Source organism: Anomaloglossus baeobatrachus, chromosome 8, assembly GCF_048569485.1.
Source record: "Anomaloglossus baeobatrachus isolate aAnoBae1 chromosome 8, aAnoBae1.hap1, whole genome shotgun sequence".
Classification (NCBI taxonomy): domain Eukaryota; kingdom Metazoa; phylum Chordata; class Amphibia; order Anura; family Aromobatidae; genus Anomaloglossus; species Anomaloglossus baeobatrachus.
Window position 1 is genome coordinate 202,832,983 of NC_134360.1, and position 20,874 is coordinate 202,853,856.

Sequence of the window (20,874 nt, forward strand, 5' to 3'; positions counted from 1 at the left end):
CGCTCGTAGGAGAACACGCTTGGCTCACGCCCGCAGCAGGTGACGCTCGGCTCACGCTCGTAGGAGAACACGCTCGGCTCACGCTCTCATCAGATGATGCTCGGCTCACGCTCGTAGGAGAACACGCTTGGCTCACGCTCTCAGCAGATGACACTTGGCTCACGCTCGTAGAACACGCTCGGCTCACGCCCGCAGCAGATGACGCTCGGCTCACGCTCGTAGGAGAACACGCTCGGCTCACGCTCTCAGCAGATGACGCTCGGCTCACGCTCGTAGGAGAACACGCTCGGCTCACGCTCTCAGCAGATGACGCTCGGCTCACGTTCTCAGCAGATGACGCTCGGCTCACGTTCTCAGCAGATGACGCTCGGCTCACGCTTGTAGGAGAACACGCTCGGCTCACGCTCTCAGCAGATGACACTTGGCTCACGCTCGTAGGAGAACACGCTTGGCTCACGCCCGCAGCAGATGACGCTCGGCTCACGCTCGTAGGAGAACACGCTCGGCTCACGCTCTCAGCAGATGATGCTCGGCTCACGCTCGTAGGAGATGACGCTCGGCTCACGCTCGCAGCAGATGACGCTCGGCTCACGCTCGTAGGAGATGACACTCGGCTCACGCTCGTAGGAGAACACGCTCAGCTCACGCTCGCAGCAGATGACACTCGGCTCACGCTCGCAGCAGATGACGCTCGGCTCACGCTCGTAGGAGATGACACTCGGCTCACGCTCGTAGGAGAACACGCTCGGCTCACGCTCTCAGTAGATGACACTTGGCTCACGCTCGTAGGAGAACACACTCGGCTCACGCCCGCAGCAGATGACGCTCGGCTCACGCTCGTAGGAGAACACGCTCGGCTCCCGCTCTCAGCAGATGATGCTCGGCTCACGCTCGTAGGAGATGACGCTCGGCTCACGGTCGCAGCAGATGACGCTCGGCTCACGCTCGTAGGAGATGACACTCGGCTCACGCTCGTAGGAGAACACGCTCGGCTCACGCTCGCAGCAGATGACGCTCGGCTCACGCTCGTAGGAGATGACGCTCGGCTCACGCTCGTAGGAGAACACGCTCGGCTCACGCTGGCAGCAGATGACGCTCGGCTCACGCTCGTAGGAGAACACGCTCGGCTCGCTCTCGCAGCAGATGACGCTCGGCTCACGCTCGTAGGAGAACACGCTCGGCTCGCTCTCGCAGCAGATGACGCTCGGCTCACGCTCGTAGGAGAACACGCTCGGCTCACGCTCGCAGCACATGACGCTCGGCTCACGCTCGCAGCAGATGACGCTCGGCTCACGCTCGCAGCAGATGACGCTCGGCTCACGCTCGCAGCAGATGACGCTCGGCTCACGCTCGCAGCAGATGACGCTCGGCTCACGCTCGTAGGAGAACACGCTCGGCTCACGCTCGCAGCAGATGACGCTCGGCTCACGCTCGCAGCAGATGACGCTCGGCTCACGCTCGCAGCAGATGACGCTCGGCTCACGCTCGCAGCAGATGACGCTCGGCTCACGCTCGCAGCAGATGACGCTCGGCTCACGCTCGCAGCAGATGACGCTCGGCTCACGCTCGCAGCAGATGACGCTCGGCTCACGCTCGTAGGAGAACACGCTCGGCTCACGCTCGCAGCACATGACGCTCGGCTCACGCTCGCAGCAGATGACGCTTGGCATACGGATGGCATACAGTTGCTAGGTAGAAAAACATCGCACAGTCGCATAGCACTTGCATGATATATGGAACACTAAATGGATTCACTCGTCCAACTTGCAGATTCCTCTTTAGCTTCAGAGCTGAAATCCACATTCTATCCCGAGCGGGGAAGGAAGGGTTAACGATGGGAAAGTTTCGATCCGACAAACAATCCAGCAATCTCTTCAAGGCGATAACCAATCACAGAGCGCTTTCACTTTACCCACGCCCTTCTCACAAAGCGCTGGGTTCTAATTGGCTGAGAAGCGTCATCCCTGTAACGCGAACGGATACGCCCACCTCCGCCGAATGGGCACGCCTACCTCTGGTGAGGGTCACGCCCCTGTGGTGAAGGCCACGCCCCTCGCGGTCCCTTGTTGGCGCAGACGCTAGAAGGTTCTGTTCGCTCCGGGAGTTCAGTGTCGGAGCCGCTGCCGGAGACCAGTGACCCGGACACCGTGCGTGACAGCAAGAGGGCGGACGACATGGCGAACTTCAACCGGGGCCCGGCGTACGGACTGTCCGCGGAGGTGAAGAATAAGGTGAGTCCGGAGCGGACCGTTATCCTGAGCGGGCTCATCCTCTGCTGGGCTGCCTGTGACCGGGGGAGCATGATGGGGGCTGTAGTTCTGCCGGAGCAGTCACCCCCGCATCCTCCCGGGGATCCCACCTCCCCCCGGAGCAGACCCGGGAGCGCTAGGATGGCTCCTTTGTAGCAAAACAGCCGGATCCAACAATCAATCATCCATTGTTTATGTATTGTATGTCTGTGCTTCCAGTGCAACAATGTATCGGGGGATTTGTAGTTTTCCATAATGGGACAGTTCAGAAGAAGTTTTTTGGGGTTTTTTTTGTTCTTTTTTTTTCCAATGGGGGGGGGGGTGTCTTTCCCAGTAGAATGAATTGGAGCACATTACATTGTAAATTTTTTTTTTTTTCTTTTTGTAAGATGAAATTAATTCTGTGATTTGCCTGCGATGTAGGGGAAACCATGATCAACTCAGGAATTATCCAAGGCTATGGAGGAAGTTCTACACAAGCTGAGAAGAATGGAAAAATGTGTATAGTTGTGTGTGTGTGTGTGTGTGTGTGTATAAAATTTTTGTGGGTTTAATATTTTCCCCTTCCTGTGTCTCTCCCCACCCCCCCCCCAAATTAAATTATATTTTGTGTAATATATACATATATTACACAGAATATAATTTAATTTTATTTTTTTGGGGTGAGGGGGAAAAAATATATTTAAATTTTTTTTCATTTTTTTTTTTGTTTTGGGGAGTTGGAGAAAATGTTGTAAATAAAAAATATGTACTTTTTTTTCTTTCAATCTTTTTGGGGGGTGGGGAGTAGACACAGGGAGGGGAAAATATTAAACCCCCAAAAAATTATATATATATATATATATATATTTTTTTTTTTTTTGGGGGGGGGGGGGTTTCATGGTTCCCTTTTTTTTTTGGGGGGGGGGAAGCTCAACTAAATTTTGTTAAACAAATTATATATGTTTTTGACATTTGAAATTTTTTTTTTGGGCAACATTTTAATGTTGACTGTCCTCGGCCCTGTCCCCCCCCCCCCCATTCCACCCCCCTAAAAAAAGAAAAAAAAAAGAAAATATTTTTTTATTTAGAATAAAATGTGTGTCGTAGAGGAAGTGCAGAGATCATTCCTGGGCAGTTGGTTAATGTTTCTCGCTCGCAGCCCTTTGATCTGAACTTTCCGCTATTACCTGTGCTCTTAAAGCAAGAACAGAAACTAATCTGTAGGGTCAGGTCTAGCCCGCCTGGACCGTGGGGCAGGATTGAGGGGTTTTATGTGGGTTTACCCTTGGGGTAGGTTGGGGCAGCCGCGGTCCATCACTGTTGGGCGCACCTTCTTCTTTTTCCTCCCTGTAGAGGGTGACCTTGTTGCCGGCTGCTGGATGATAATTAGCTTTGCCTCCATAGTCTGGGAAAATTCAGGGGGAAAAATAAAAGCTCTTCTCCTTCCCTCAGCCGCCCCTTCCCCCATCACATTCCTGGGGCATTACCTCATGGCTTCTGGGCAGGGGACGCATCCAGCGCTGTGGACTCCGCACAGAATGCTCATTGTCTGTTTCCAGCATCTCCAGCCAAGCAGCAGAAGCACAAAGACTCCGCTGCTGGCTTTCACATTTCAATAACCCCTTCAGCTCTTCAAGATTCTGGCCACTTTCTCCAGGGTCTGTCCGTTATCTCTACAGATGGGCAAAAATCGGACAGAAAAAACTGTGTTCCCAGTTTTTACGATGCAGAAATCTGGATCTGTGTTGTACAGTTTCCATATTTCTACAATAATATACATATATTAAAAAGTAGTTACTCCTGGCAGCCAATCAGCCGCTTTGCACAATGATCCCACTTTTGCCCCAGGTTTCATACATTCACCTCCAATGTATCCAGTTTCACCATAACCCTAATTGTTGGATTGTCTGCAGCGGTCATGTGCCGCCTGAGATCATTCTTGGACAAGCACTCTAGGTCAATCTCTTTAGGGATAAGATTTGATCTTTATTTTCGGCAGCAGAGAAACAGTTTTTGGCTGTGGATCTGTATCCGGATTAACCCCATTGGCACCAAAAATCAGCAAGATAAACCTTCTGAACTGGATGGAAAATCCCAGTCACTTGGACGTGGATTTGCAAGTGAAGGAAACCCCTTCTTGGACTCTCGGCTGTAAAGTTACAATGTGGCACAAACTCGGTAAACCTTGTATCAGATTGTTCTGGGTAATCTCTTCTGTTAGTGCGGAGATCACGGAGGTTGTCTCTCGGCTTTCAGTCTTTTGTTTTAGAAATACTACGTTCCCATATTACAGATCTGGAGACGTAAAGACTGTACCCTTGGCCAGTATAAAAAGCAGCTGACAACCACTATGGATGCAGGATTGTAGCTATGCTGGTTGTCAGGCACATAGTTTGCCCAGAATCTGATAACCATAATCAATGGCTGAATAGACCTAGTAGCAGCTTGACAGAAAGGGGTCATTAAGGAGTGGGGGTGGGGCTCCTGCGCCTTTGCCTGTATGTAGGCTGCTTCTTCATGTATTGAACACAATTAAATCCTTCTCTGGGATTTCGGCTGTGGGCTCGTGTTTTGGGGATGGGGGGAGCAGTTGCAACTGAAAGCAAATGTCTCAGCCGCAGTCCATTGTGTGACTGTTCCCGCTGGAGCTCGTTATAGACCTCTGCTCCTGAGAAAAGCGGACTAATCTTCATTTTTATTTTATTTCATATAGTTACTTAGGTTGAAAAAAGCCCTCGGTCCATCTAGTTCACCCTTCCTCCACCAATTCTACATTTTGTCCCGAAGTCACTTATATCCCACAATGTTGTGTACTGAGGAAATCATCCAGCCCTTTTTTAAAAGCTGTTATAGTATCTGCCATTACTACCTCTTGTGGTCGGCATTCAACAGTCTGACTGCTCTAACTGTAAAGAACCCTTTCCTATTTAGTTGTCGGAATCGCTTTTCTTCCACTCGCAGTGAGTGCCCACTGGTTCTTAGCATTGTCTTTGGAAGGAATACGTCATGTGCTAGTCCTTTGTATTGACCACACTTGTATTTATACATATAAATGAGATCTCCTCATCTCTTTAGAGTGAACAATGTTATAGTTTTTAGGAACTAAACACATTTTTCGCGACTCTTCGGTTAGTCCCTGTTCACATGCGCAGTTATCAGTTTGTAACAGATCCAACAGTGTAAGGCTAGGTTCACACTTCCGTTGTTTTGTATCAGTCACAATCCGTCGCCTTGAGGAATTACGGTATTATGCAAAATATTTTGCAGGATTCCAGTGTTTCCCCATAGACTTCTATTGGCGACAGATTGTGACTGATGATGCTGCGTTGCATCCGCTGCGTCGCGGTCAGTTGTTTTTTGACTGACCGCCGGGCGGGAGCAACGCAGCATGTAACGTTTTTTGTGCAGTGGAATCCATTGGATTTCACTGCGCATGCGCTCTCTGGCTCCCCGCACAGGTAACCAGGATAAACATCGGGTTACTAAGCAACGCGCTCTTTGGTTAGTTCCCCATTATTTACACGTTACGTGTGCAGGGAGCCCGCGCTAAGCGGTGTATGCTGGTAACAAAGATAAATATCGGGTAACCAAGCAAAAGTACTTTCCTTTTACCCGATATTTACCCTGGCTGTGCATGGAGCCAGACACTTCACCGCTCGGCTCCGCCCCCTCCCCCACTCAGCGCACGCGCGCACACACACTCACTCACCTGTCCTGCAGTCCCCGCGGCACTGATGTACTCAATGCCACGGCCCCGCTCGGCTCCACCCACCCCGAACTCCGCCCCCCGCACACAACGGAATCCGACAAAGAATTCTGTCCTTTCTCATCCGTTGTACAGCGCATCAGTCACATGCATCAAGCGACACATGTGACTGATGCAAAACAACTGAAGTGTGAACTTAGCCTAAAAAACAAACACGATCTGTTTATAAATGGAGTAAATCGGATGTACGCTTTTGTCTTCCGTTTTGCATCAGTTTTTGTTCTGCTCGTTTAGTATTTGTCTTTAAACCCCTCTCGAGCTCTGGACATGGCACTGCTGAAATAATGGATCCATCAATGGATGACGTGACAGATGACCATCAGTTATGATCACCTTCGTTATGATCTGTTCCATCTTTTCTTTTTTGCCGACCAAAAAATACTTTATGCAAACTTTTGTTTTTTGACCCAGCGGAGTAATGGATTGCATCTGGATTCCAGTCAAGCGAAAGACCTTTGCGGACATTTCCATCCCCATTAAAATGAATGAATCCTGTACTGGATCAGCAGCATATTTTATTTTGGTACATTCCTGAATATTTTTTAACTTTTTTTTTTTTTTTTTTTATTTCTGTGAGATGTCAAGTAGGCTATTTGTGAAGGACATTGTAATGGTAGAAGGAATCGGCTTTGTATCAGATTTTGGGAATGTAATACTTTCTGGTATTCCTGCTGTTAGTGTCATCGATCAGGTTTCAAAGTATCGTTTTAAATGGACAGAGAAACTAATGATCTCCCTGTGAGACAGAGATTGTATGCCCTAATGATGTCTTAGGCTATGTGCGCACGTTGCGTAATTGCATGCGTCCTGCGTCCCCAGCTCAATCTATGGAGATTGTGCAGGAGCCGTGCACACGTGGCGTATTAGAGCGCAGCGCTTCAGCTGCTGCCCGAAGTGCGCAATCTAAGAAGTGACATGTCACTTCTTTCCTGCGCTCTGCATGCAGCCCCCGCTCTGTCTATGGCAGGGGCTGCAGTCTGATCGCATGGAATCGGCTTTTTTTTTTTTTCATTACGGACTGTTTTTCTGCAGCGATTTGAAGCGCACGTGTGCTGTTCAAATCGCTGCAGAAATTTCTGCAGTGACAGTATGCAACGTGCGCACATAGCCTTACAGTCGTCTGCACCTAGCCTTCGAGGAAGGTTTTTGTGGTCTGAGTGCGATCCGACAAAACAGGATCACGCTCACATCAATGTTGTTCTATGGGGCCATGCACAAGTGCCATTCCCCACCCCCTCGAATCAGGTCCAGCCAAGGAAAAAATTGCTACAAGCCCAAGTTGCTTCCATAAATCCAATTGCACTCAGCCATGCACGTCAGTGGGAAAAATCGGACTCCTTTCGAATGACATACTATATAAGAATAAGGCTGCACATCAAACTTAGATAATGGTATAATGCCTCAAGCATATGGAAAAATATTGGAATATACAATGAAAAATGCTACTTGCTAATTTGAACATGTGAATAATGAATTGCATACCTGCCATGAATATTAGGAAAAAGGAGATATTTAGCAATCGCATTGATCAATGTAACTGAGCCCCAAGACCTCGTCAAGGCATATCTCTATATTGGGGTCCCTAGCTCTGTGACCCTAACTGTGTGTCATCTCATTGCAATTAAAAACTGCTATGGGTGGAGAGGGGTAACTAAGGACTTTCTTATATAGGAGATGGAAAAAACATATATATATATATATATATATATATATATATATATATGTTTTTTCCATCTCCTATATAAGAAAGTCCTTAGTTACCCCTCTCCACCCATAGCAGTTTTTAATTGCAATGAGATGACACACAGTTAGGGTCACAGAGCTAGGGACCCCAATATAGAGATATGCCTTGACGAGGCCTTGGGGCTCAGTTACATTGATCAATGCGATTGCTAAATATCTCCTTTTTCCTAATATTCATGGCAGGTATGCAATTCATTATTCACATGTTCAAATTAGCAAGTAGCATTTTTCATTGTATATTCCAATATTTTTCCATATGCTTGAGGCATTATACTATTATCTAAGTTTGATGTGCAGCCTTATTCTTATATAGTATGCATTTTTTGGCTTGCACTCATATATATATATTAGTGCTCACTTCAGTTATCCTATCCTTTCGAATGACGTCCGGTCCATTTCATGGACTGACACAATGGAGAAGATAGAAGAAAGATACATCTACTCCACATCCCAAAAAATCTGACTACCATAATTGATCTAATTTTTCTTGGATGAGTAAAAAACAAGCAAAAATCATCTTTTCACCTAGCCTACTGATAAATAATAATTTTTCGTTACCAAAAATAGATCTTGTGTTTAATCTTAAGATGTCTCTTTAGCAGCTCAGAGCTATGCAGGCTCCTTGGCCTCCTCACTTCCTGGTTTCCAGCAGGGCTGGCTCTCCTGCTTGAGTGACAGCTGTGCTGAGCAGCAGAGCTGTATTAGTGAAACTGCTATAAAGATCAACACATGTTCTGCTGTTAAATATTCAGCTATCAGTGGTTTGTTCCAGAGTGTACACTTCTATAACTGTGTCTACAAAAGAGATAACAAGTACCCAGCTCAGGAAAGTGAGAGCCCTGATTAGGAGAAATGCTGTAGGAGAAGCTGCTGGCTGGAGATTTAGAACAGTAGCTAGTCAGGAGATGAGTGAGTGGAGCAGATGGGATGAAGAGAGCCAACTGGGATATTCGGTGTTACCTTCTCTCCTGGACTATAACTATGGTGTGCTCAGATTCTGAGCAGTTATCTGTGGCCTAACGCCATGGAAATCTGCTTTACACTATGTAGAATAAAAGCTCTCACTGCAGGAGAATGACAGCAGATAGCAAAGCATGTCAACTGTAAACTTGCTTATTTTCACTCTTTGACTAAAGCAATTTAATAATTTGAGAACACCCCTTTGACAACCAAATGGTAACACCCAGTTTTTAATTTATTCATCATTTTCTAGGAGGAATAACAAGGGATCAGCACAACGCAGAATTTTGAGAAAAGATTATTTATTTTTATAGCGCCATTTATTCCATGGCACTTTACATGTCAAAAAGGGTCCTCTATAGACAATTCCAATAATCGTGAACATTTCAAGGCACAGACTGATACAGGAGGAGAGAGGTCCCTGCCCCTGAGGGCTCACAGTCTACATGGAAAGGGTTGAGCATACAGTAGGTGAGGGCAGAGCGGGTTGTGCAACGCAGTGGTAGACTCAGGGTTACTGAAGGTTGTAGGCTTGTCAAAAGAGGTGGGTCTTCAGGTTCCTTTTTGAAGGTTTCCACGATGGGCGAGAGTGTGTGCTGAGGTAGAGAGTTCCAAAGTATGGAGGAAGCACAGGAGAAATCTTGTATGCGATTATGGGAAGAGGGAAGTAGAGAATGAGATCTTGAGAGGATCGAAGTTTGCATGTAGGTAAGTGCCAAGCGACTAAGACACAGATGTATGGAGGAGACAGGTTGCTTTGTATGCGATGGTGAGTGTTTTGAAACAGAGTTTTTGGGCAATGGGAAGCCAGTAAAGAGATTGGTAGAGAGGAGAGGTCTGGGAATAGCGAGGGGGGACATGGATAAGTCAGGCAGCAGAATTTAGGATAGACTTGGGGGGGGGGGGGGGGAGTAAAAGTGTTAGAAGGGAGGCCAGAGCAGGAGGTTACAGTAGCCCAGGGAGAAGATAATGAGGGCGTTGTTATATGAAGAATATAAGTAGTTACTAAGACACAAAGGAGTGGTGACCAGTTGTCTTCTAAACCTCTGTAACCTAAGGGTACCGTCACACTTTAGCGACGCTCCAGCGATCCCACCAGAGATCTGACCTGGTCAGGATCACTGGTGTGTCGCTACATGGTCGCTGGTGAGCTGTCAATCAGGCAGATCTCACCAGTGACCAGCCCCCAGCCAGCAGCGACGCGTGGAAGCGATGCTGTGCTTGGTAACTAAGGTAAATATCGGGTAACCAAGCGCTTGGTTATCCGATATTTACTTTGGTTACCAGCGCACACCGCTTAGCGCTGGCTCCCTGCACTCCTAGCCACAGTACACATCGGGTTAATAAGCAAACCGCTTTACTTATTTACCCAATGTGTACTCCAGCTACGTGTGCAGGGAGCCGGCACTGGCAGCCTGAGAGCGGCGGATGCTAGTAACCAAGGTAAATAACGGGTAACCAAGCAAAGCGCTTCGCTTGGTTACCCAATGTTTACCTTGGTTACAGCTTACCGCAGGCTGCCAGACGCCGGCTCCCTGCACATTCAGATTGTTGCTTTCTCGCTGTCAAACACAGCGATGTGTGTTCCACAGCGGGAGAGCAACGTCCAAAATATGAACCAGCACTGTGTGTAACGAGCAGCGATTTCACAGCAGGGGCCAGATCGCTGCTCAGTGTCACACACAGCGAGATCGCTAATGAGGTCACTGCTGCATCACAAAAAACGTGACTCAGCAGCGATCTCGCTGTGTGTGAAGTACCCCTGAGTCCTGCAGACAGTCCTAACCTCTACTGTGAGGACTGTCGATCAAAGTCCTAGCAAATCCAAGATTGGCATCTTGCTCCTTCTAAACCTGTTGCTTAGCAAGGCCTAAACAAAGCGGTGTCCTGTAGCTGTGAGACTGTCTTTCGCCCTGAATAATGCGATAAAATCTTTCAATGCATTCGGAGTGTTGGGAAAAGTTTTATTTTTATTAAAAAAAAAAGTCCTGACACTCGCCACATTTTTGGTGCGGATTTGGTTTTGAAGACTTATCCACATCAATTGTACTGAAAATGAGCCATGTCTGACCATGGTGTGCTTGCTCATCAGGAAGGAGACCTCTCTGGGGTACCAGCACCCGTAAACTGATTTGTGGGGTTCACCAAAGGCACCGCTGCAGCTTTAGGGCAAATCCATACCTAAATAGTTTTTGCATTCTCTCCATCTGTCCGTTTCTGGTGAGACCACAGTTGGTTTGCTTAGAAACGTGTATTCCCTGGGGTGGTTGAGAAGACAATGAACTTTCCATTTAAAGTTAGATCGCATGTCCAATAATGAAGGCAAAGGAACCGGTTCAGCAATGGAAAAAAATAAGTCAAAACCTTCAGCTGTGCCGGAAAAATTCCAGGAGGCAAGTCCAGCATCACTGGTGGCAACCGGCTGTCCAGACCCTGCTCCCTATAGATCTGTGTAACATACGGGAGCCTCTTCTGTCCAGATTGTATGGAATGTGATCTCTGGTATATATTTTAAGCTCCCCTAGACCAAAAGCTGATACAGATCGGTGTTTTCTAATTTTCTCAAAACAGGGGATCTATGACATGGTAGCGATGACATTTTCAGTTATCCCACTGAAGGACACTAAAGCCCAGCCCTATCTGATAAATGCCATTAAAGCCTATGTATTGTGCAGCTTTGGACAGAATTACTTTTATTTTTCATATGCAAAAATAAGCCAAGTTTTGTTAAATTCAAGTATTTTTGCTGCTGCAGTCTCTGTAACTGTAACTAGCTGTGTTCTTTGTGTGTTTAACAAATCCCTCAGAGCTCCTTCTCCCGTTTCCTCCCTTTTCTCCTCTTCTTTTAGTGTTAGTGATAGCAGGAGGGGATTCTACACATAAATGCAATGGAAGGGAAAGAGTATCTCAGGGGGCACTGAAAATGGGCTATAGACAAGGAGCAAACTATAGTCCTGGAGCTGAGGAGCTGATGGCTGAAAGCAAATGAGACTGGCACCCTGGATACAGACAATGATCACATCCCGCCTATATTTCTAGTAGAGACACTCAGATCGTCACATCCAGCCCGTATTACTGGGAGAGACACACAGACCTCACATCCAGCTTATATTACTAGGAGAGACTCTCAGATCGTCACATCCAGCCCGTATTACTGGGAGAGACACACAGACCCCCACATCCAGCCCTTATTACTGGGAAAGACTCTTGGATCATCACATCCAGCCCTTATTACTGGGAGAGACACACAGACCCCACATCCAGCCCATATTAATGGGAGAGACTCTCGGATCATCACATCCAGCCCTTATTACTGGGAGAGACACACAGACCCCACATCCAGCCCATATTAATGGGACAGACTCTCGGATCGTCACATCCAGCCTATATTACTGGGAGAGACACACAGACCCCACATCCAGCCCTTTATTACTGGGAGAGACACTCAGATCGTCACATCCAGCCCGTATTACTGGGAGAGATGCTCATATTGTCACATCCAGCCTGTATTACTGCGAGAGACACTCCAAGAGAAAAATATCAAATCTGATTCTGGCTACAACTTGCATATCCCAGGAGTCTGTAAAAGAATAAGCATGCAGTTTGAAACCTAGGTTACCTCTTGTTAATAACATTGCACTATGTAAAAAAAGAAAAAAAATCTCCATAAGTGGTGTCCATAGCCTTTAAAGTGAAAGAAGACCAGTGCTCCTCATCCTGGAATACTTTAGATGCATCGACACCACAAGTCATGGTGGGAGTTGTATTTTCACAGCTGGATATCTGAACTGTAAGAGTATGTTCATGTGGATCAGATACGCTGCGTGTGGAAAATACTGTGTGTAACAGGCCCAGCATTGTGAATGACAATTTTAGAAATCTTATCTATACACTGGAGAAATTTTTCCAGCGGAAATAAAAGGGAATGTGTCATCATAAAATGATGTATTGTTTAAATCGCGTTTTGTGTTAAAATATTTTAAAAAAAACCCACAATTTTCAATGTTTTTTTTTGTTTTTTTTTTTATTTTTTTATATCACAATTTGTATAAGTAAACATGAGATCTTGCAGTTTTGACATTGGAGATATTTTAGGCTCGAACTTCCCGTTTCTTGAGAAACTTCAATAACTGTTTTCAATACTTTTTTCCCTGTCATTTCTCACTATTACATATCCCTAAATTTATGGACATCTATGGCTTAATTTATTCGACTGTGTAGATTGGATGGGTTGTTACTGGTATTTGGTAAGAAATTAATGTTAATAGTACCTTTTTTTAAAAATATATTTAAATTGGCAGCAATAAAATAACTCCAGCCCCATCTTTTTTTGCCGATGTGTCTAATGAGCGTGTGCAAAGGTCATTGTGAAAAGAGGGAGAGCAGGTCAGCTGTGACATCACCTATTGTGATTAGTGGATCACGTGTTTTCATCTGTTCACGTTATAAACCTGCCTCTGATGATGATGTGCCTACTGTAAACCCTTCCTGAAAGGGCAGTCAGTAGGAGCCTCAAATAGCCATAGAGGTCAATATGAAAATTGAAAGATTACGAATGTTTTATTCAGGTGGTGTGATATGGAGAAAAAAAAACAATATTTTATTAAAATCCATATAGCACAGAAGTCTGATTTTAAAGGGGACCTGTCAGCAGATTTGGGGCCTATAAGCTGTGGCCACCACCAGTGGGCTCTTATATACAGCATGTTAGAATGTTATATATAAGAGCCCAGGCCGCTGTGTAGAATGTAAAAAAATCACTTTATAATACTCACCTAAACGGTTGCTGCAGTGGAGTTGGGCCATATGGGCGTCTCCGTTGTCTGTGCCGGCGCCTCCTCTTTCAGCCATCTTTGTCATCCTCCTTCTGAAGCCTGTGTGCATGATGCGTCTACGTCATACACAATCGCCGATCCGGCGCAGGCGCACTACAATACTTTGATCTGCCCTGCTCAGGGCAGATCAAAATGCGCCTGTGCAGGACCTCAATGCCATTAAGTGTGGATGACATAGGATGCGTCATGCACCCAGGCTTCAGAAGGACGACAAAGATGGCCGAAAGTAAGGCGCCGGCACCGGAGAACGAAGACACCCATATGACCCAACTCCACTGCAGCGACCGTTTAGGTGAGTATTCTAAAGTGATTTTTACCTTCTACACAGCGGCCTGGGTCTTATATACAGCATGTTAGAACGCTGTATATAAGAGCCCACTGGTGGTGCCCGCAGCTTATAGGCCCCAAATCTGGTGACAGGTTCCCCATAAACAGTAATATTCTGATGACACATTCACTTTACCTGGCACATTTCAGACTGTGCTGTGGATTATCACAGATTCTGCCGCCTCTTACTTCAAAATTTCACCCTTTGAAGTATTTCCATAATGAAATTTGCACAGATCTGTTCCATGTGGACCTCACCATTTAATCTTCTGATTTGTGGACCTATTTTTGACTCTTAGTGCAGGTTTATTTCTGTACTCGTATATGGCAGGTGCCTTTGCAGTAACTTTTCCCACAGGCTTCCCATTGCGTTCTTCTAGGTGACATGGCCGAGCCTCGTGCTATATGAACTGGAATTTCTGGTTCTGATCTTTGTGCCACATTATGTTTTCTAAACATCTCAGAAACGAAAATCCTGTTACTCCAGGGTTCATTTTATCCAATGAACGTTCATGAGACAGGCGAGGAAATCTTCCCTGTTCCTTTGGAAAATGATGACAATGCTTTTTTATACCTGCCTCTTTATTAATATATAATGGGGGTGTCTGGAGGATGGAGGTAATTGTTTTTCCACTTGGGTCATTTGTCAATTAACTTCAGAAAAGTTGTCTGCTTGTCATAAATAAGGTGGGTGATCTAAACTTCATACATCACACAGCTGTGTTCCGGCTGATCCCATAACTTTAGCTTTCCATTGGCTGCTCTAGTGGAAAATCTGACTTGCAGTAAAGGGAGATGACCTGATCATCCTGTTTTATGTTTGTACAACCTGTGTTCTGGAGGTTCACCTTAATAGCTGGTGGCAAATATACCCCTTTATTACCACCTATTATGGTTGATAAAATTGAAATCTCATTTGGAAAGTATCTGCCATTACTACCTCTTGGGGTAGGGCATTCTACAGTCTGACTGCTCTAACTGTAAAGAAGCCTTTCCTATTTAACTGCCGGAATTGCCTTTCTTCCACTCGCAGTGTATGCCCACTGGTCCTTAGTATTGCCTTAGGAAGGAATAAGTAATGTGCCAGTCCTTTACTCTACCCTTTACCCTGCTCTAACTGTAAAGAAGTCTTTCCTATTTAGCTGACAATCACCTTTCTTCCACCCATTATGAGTGTGCCTTGGTCCTTAGTATTGTCTATGGAAGTTATAAGTCATGTCAGTCTTTCATACTTACCACATGTGTATTTATACATTATAAATGAAATTATTTTAATTTTTTTTTTACTTTAATGTTAATAATTGACCAAAAATAGATAACCTGCGCTTTTCCATGTTGTATATTTGCATTTCCAGAACATAACCACCCACGTAGTTCTTGTAACTCCAGAAACAGTGCTATTTTGACATGAAATTTATTGATGAGTCACTGCAATTATATATATTATACCTACAAAGAATAAAGAAATACTAACCTTATATGTGTGTGTGCGTATGTATGTATATGTATGTGTGTATGTATATATGTGTGTATATATATATATATATATATATATGTATGTATGTATGTATGTATATATATATGTATATATATGTATGTATGTTAGTATTTCTTTATTCTTTGTTGGTAACTGGTGAGCCTAAATGACAGACACATAAGCTGGAAGTCTGCTTAATACATTAAGGTGTGACCAGCGATGTGTATTGGGGTCTCCCAGCTCCTTCCCGACATCCTCTGAGAAGGATGGGGCAGTCAGAATTTCCCCACCTGATCCTTTTGTTCCCAGGGAAGGAAAGTCGCTGGCAGGAGGGTCTGTCAACAGCTTTCTCCCCTTTGTTGAAAGTGCATGAATGCACAGCTCAGTGCTCGTGTGATGAGGATTCAGGAAAAATATCCAATCTCTCCTGTATGGGCAACTTGGGGACCCCTGTAAGTGAGTTATTTCCAGGGTGTTAAATCGGATGCCGAAGTGACATTTATAGTGGGTGAAATGCGTATGAAATACGTCACCAATTTTCTAAGTAAATATATTCCTAAAGGTGCTAATAACATGATTTTTTTCACCAGATGTTGGTAACAACCCATCCAATCCACACAGGCAAATCAAACCATAGATGTTCGTACATTAAGTTGTGAAATAATATTCAGCTGAAATCCATCAGTAATTAGAAAGCAATACTGACACTTGGTGAAAAATATCAGCTGGTTCAACTGATGTCCTATAAAAAGTATCTCATTTACCAAGGTGCCACACAAAAAACATCTTATTATGGGTAAAACCAGTGAGCTGCCTCAAGACCTTTTGCAACCTTATTGTTGCAGAACATATGGATGGCATTCGTTACAGAGGAAATTCTAAACTGCTCAAGGTCGCAGTGAGCACTGCTAGGGCCATAATCCGGAAGTGGAAAGAACATAATTTCACCAGTAACCGGCCATGGCCAGGTGCTGCCCGCAAGATTTCAGAGGAGTTGAAGGGAATTATCAGTTGTCCAACAACAACCTGTGGAGAGCTACAGAAAGACCTGGAATGAAAGAAAACAATATGTAATGCACTCAACGTCCATGGCCTGTAGCACGCTCACCACGCAAGACTCCATTGCTGAGCAAAAGTCATGTTCAAATACATTTTAAGGTTTGCTCCATAACCTTTAGATAAGCCTGTGAAATACTAGGAGACTATAGTCTGGTCAGACGAGACCACTATTTTATTATTTGGAATCCAAAAGACTACATTATCACCCCCTAAACACCATACCAACAGTGAAGTTTGGAGTTGGGAACATCATGCTATGGGGCTGTTGTTCCGCATACGGCCCTGGCAAACGTCTTATAATTAAAGAAAGAATGAATGTCTAAATGTACTGACACATTCTTGATAAAAACCTGTTGCTATCTACCAGGATGATTAAAGGGAACCTGTCAGCAGAAATTTCCCCTAAAACCTAACAGATTCCCCCTCTGCAGCTCGTGGGCTGCATTCTAGAAAGGTCCCTGTTATTATTGTGCCCCCTTTCTGACCAAAAAAAAGAGTTTATAAAGAGGTACCTTTTTGGCTTCGGATTCTATAAATCTGACACGGGGGCGGGCAGCCTGATGGCCGTTATTCTGCCCCCTGGTCCTGTATGCCGCCCCCATCGCTGATTTCCATACTTTTGGACGCCGCCCACTGCTCCAGCCATCCCCGCGCATGCCCAGTGCCAGTCTCACGGGACTGAGCACTGTGACTGCTGGTGACGTGTGCGCAGGCAAGTGATTATGGGCGGGACTGTGACTGTTATCAGCAAGTACCCGCCCATAATCTCGTGAGCGCGCAAACCTCTCCAGGGTCACACTGTGCTCAGTGTAGATGCTAGACTGTATGGGCTGCTTCCAGGGATGACGTCCCTTTGTCACGTGATAGGGGCGTGTTCAAAATACTATCACGTGACAAAGGGACGTCATCCCTGGAAGCAGCCCATACAGTCTAGCATCTACACTGAGCACAGTGTGACGCTGGAGAGGTTTGCGCGCTCACGAGATTATGGGCGGGTACTTGCTGATAACAGTCACAGTCCCGCCCATAATCACTTGCCTGCGCACACGTCACCAGCAGTCACAGTGCTCAGTCCCGTGAGACTGGCACTGGGCATGCGCGGGGATGGCTGGAGCAGTGGGCGGCGTCCAAAAGTATGGAAATCAGCGATGGGGGCGGCATACAGGACCAGGGGGCAGAATAACGGCCATCAGGCTGCCCGCCCCCGTGTCAGATTTATAGAATCCGAAGCCAAAAAGGTACCTCTTTATAAACTCTTTTTTTTGGTCAGAAAGGGGGCACAATAATAACAGGGACCTTTCTAGAATGCAGCCCAGGAGCTGCAGAGGGGGAATCTGTTAGGTTTTAGGGGAAATTTCTGCTGACAGGTTCCCTTTAAGATAAAATGAGGGTGGACATTTCAGCAAGACAATGATCCCAAAACACATAGACAAGGAGACTCTCAATTGGTTTCAGAAAAAATAAAGCTACTAGAATCGCCGAGCCGATCACCTGACCTGAAACTAATAGGCAAATTATGGATCAAGCTCAGACTTCATAGGAGCACATGGGACTCTCAGGATTCAGTGTTTGTGTGGAAGATTGGCCCACAATCCCACCTGAGCAATGCATGCAACTAGTCTTTCCATACAGGAGATGTCTTGAAGCTGTCACTACAAAGGCTTTTGTACGAAGTATTAATCTTCAATAACTGTGTTCAATACTTTTCCCCATTACACACCACTAAATTTATGGATATCTATGGTTTGATTTCTTTGCCTGTGTGGATTGGATGGGTTGTTACTGGCATCTGAAAAAATTGTTTAAAAGAACTGAGTCCTCAGTGGTACGTTTTTAATGGCTAACTGAAAAGATGGTAATAAATAGCAAGCTTTCGAGCCTACTCAAGTCTTCATCCGGCTCAGTACTGGCATCTGGTAAGAAATTCATGTTAATTAATAGCACCTAGAAATACATTTTCTTAGAAAATTGATGACGTGTTCAATATTTATTTTACCCGCTGTATGTTATATCCAATATCTGGTCAGAGTAGTCATTCTAGTATTGTCCCCACTGATCTCAACAAGGAGTTTCCTGCGGTCGCCCTCCATTATATTACCCAACGAGCTGTAAGTCAGCCATTTTAGTATCATTTATCAACACTGTTGCGCATAGCAACCAATGAGAGCTTTGCTTTCGTTTTATAAACTGCTTTGGTAAATTGAAAGTTTCGCTGTGATTGGTTGCTAAGGGCAAGAAAGATTGTTGTTGCTAAATCCACGTCATTGCATTGAAAAAATGGCCGCCCTTGTGGTCTAGTTACCACATACATTATATATTGCACTGGATTACATTGACTATAACCTGGTACTGGCTCTGTAAATAACATCTAGCCCTCACTGGTGGCTACAACACACGCCATTAAAGGCTAAAAATAAAAGAAATCATATAATGGGTAATCAATTACCCTGCCTGGGTAAAATCTGTGCCCCCCCCATTGTTGCCCCTTGGGATGAAGCAGTCTGGGTCCTAGTGTTCTCTCTCCCAGAACCTTCTCCGCAGCTGCTACGTGTAGTGTTATTGTGCGAGGCCTAATCCCAGGCCCGGCCTCTTTCTCATGGCAGCGCCTGTTAAGCAGAGAGATTTCGGGACATTTAGCTAAACGTTTTGGACTTATCTTTTGTATTAAGGAGATTTATAGCGGTATAATTGGCTGTGAACTGAATTAAGAAGATTGTACGTGAAGCGGCACAAAGAGCGAGCCCTCCCCTGTACATGGAGAGCGGATCAGATTGCAGCCTGTGATGTGCTGCACCGCCTGGCAGGCTCAGCCGAAATGGGGCAGATGCTTTCATTTAGTATTTGTTCTCCTCATGACTAGAAGTCATATTGTTCTCATACGACTAGGTGCCCGGATATTTCCCATAGCAAGACTTACAACTTTCCTGCTACTCTCTCCATCTTGAAAGTTTTCATTTCTAGTTATCCAGATTTATTCTCGTGTTTATGGTTCCTTTTCACAGGATTATTAAAGGGAATTTGTCACCAGGTTTTTGCCATCTAATTTGAGAGCAGCATAACGTAAGGGCAGAGATCCTGATTCCAGAGATGTATCACTTACTGGGCTGCTTAGTGTAGTTTAGATAACATCACTGATTAATCAGCAGTAGGTTATCATTACAGGACTACTTGGCGTGCTGCAGGTAGTCCAGCATATTCATGAGCTCTGTATAACTCCTAGATCTGAAGCAGAGAAAACGGTGATTGTATCAAAGACAGCAAACCTCTCAGTAAGTGACACACTGCTGGAATCAGGGTCTCTATCTCTAATTATGCTGCTCTCAGATGGGGAAGCAAAAACCTGGTGATAGATTCCCTTTTTAAAGGGCTATTCCCATCGGAAACATTTAACCCATAAATGTCTGATGGATGCCTGTCTCATCACTGGACTCGGTGACATACCACTGTCTATAAATATGTGGAATGCCTAATATTGCCAAGAAAGATTGATAATTACTTTTCATAAATCTTGTATAAATAAGCAGAGAGCCTTTTGTGCAGGATGGGGCCTGTTCTCTAGCTAGACGCAGGTAGCACCAACAAGAGGTGCTCCTGTCTACGGATATGGCAGACTCCTTTTTAAAGGGAACCTCACATTGTACATGTAGTTCAGTCTGAACAGCATGTTATAGAGAAGCTGAGCAGAATGATATATGGGTTATTGGCAAAGATTCATTGAAATCCCTGGTGACTGAATGTGGGTGGTCCTGCTCAGTGATTGACAGCTATCAATGCATGCTCCGCATACAATCACTGGACAAAAATGGCTATCAATGTCCTCTGCTCTATAACATCAGGAAATACAAAAATGCACGATATTCTATCTTATATATTTTTGTAATATATATTCCCCCATTCCCCTCTCTGAGAGCTCAAAGACGTCCTAATGACGGATATCTTCTTGGATAGCACTTCCACCTATGATGGTGTGTGATGCCGTTCACATGGCCTTTATTATCTGTGGACTAAGTAGCCCATGGATAATTGCAGAGACGTGTCTGATATTGAGTCGAGAGTCTGATCAAACTCTGCAATAAGTCTATGGGAGCATGAAAAAATAAAAATTGGGCCGCTTTCGGATGTCATCCATGTGCTGTCAGTCTTACATGGACTGTTGGGAGATGTATGCATGTATACAGGATGTGTGTTGTGTGAATATGTTTACATACATATATGTACACATACATATACTACACACATATATAATATAATATATATATGGGGGGAATATTAAAATAAAGAAACATATACGTATATGTATGTATATGTGTATATATATATATATATATATATATATATATATATATATATATATATATATATATATATATATATATATATATATATATATATATATATATATATATATATATATATATATATATATATATATATATATATATATATATATATATATATACATATACATACATATAT

At 44.8% G+C, this 20,874-nt stretch overlaps 1 protein-coding gene across 1 annotated transcript in view; it reads left to right on the top strand.

Moving 5' to 3' along the window:
• The first annotated feature begins 2,045 nt into the window (after nt 1-2,045).
• Nucleotides 2,046-20,874, top strand: part of CNN3 (calponin 3) — a 39,448-nt gene continuing 20,619 nt past the window's right edge. Inside the window, exon 1 of the mRNA XM_075320079.1 lies at nt 2,046-2,231. Coding sequence (XP_075176194.1) covers nt 2,175-2,231 — 57 coding nt within the window. The 5' untranslated portion in view covers nt 2,046-2,174. The remainder of the gene's footprint in view (nt 2,232-20,874) is intronic.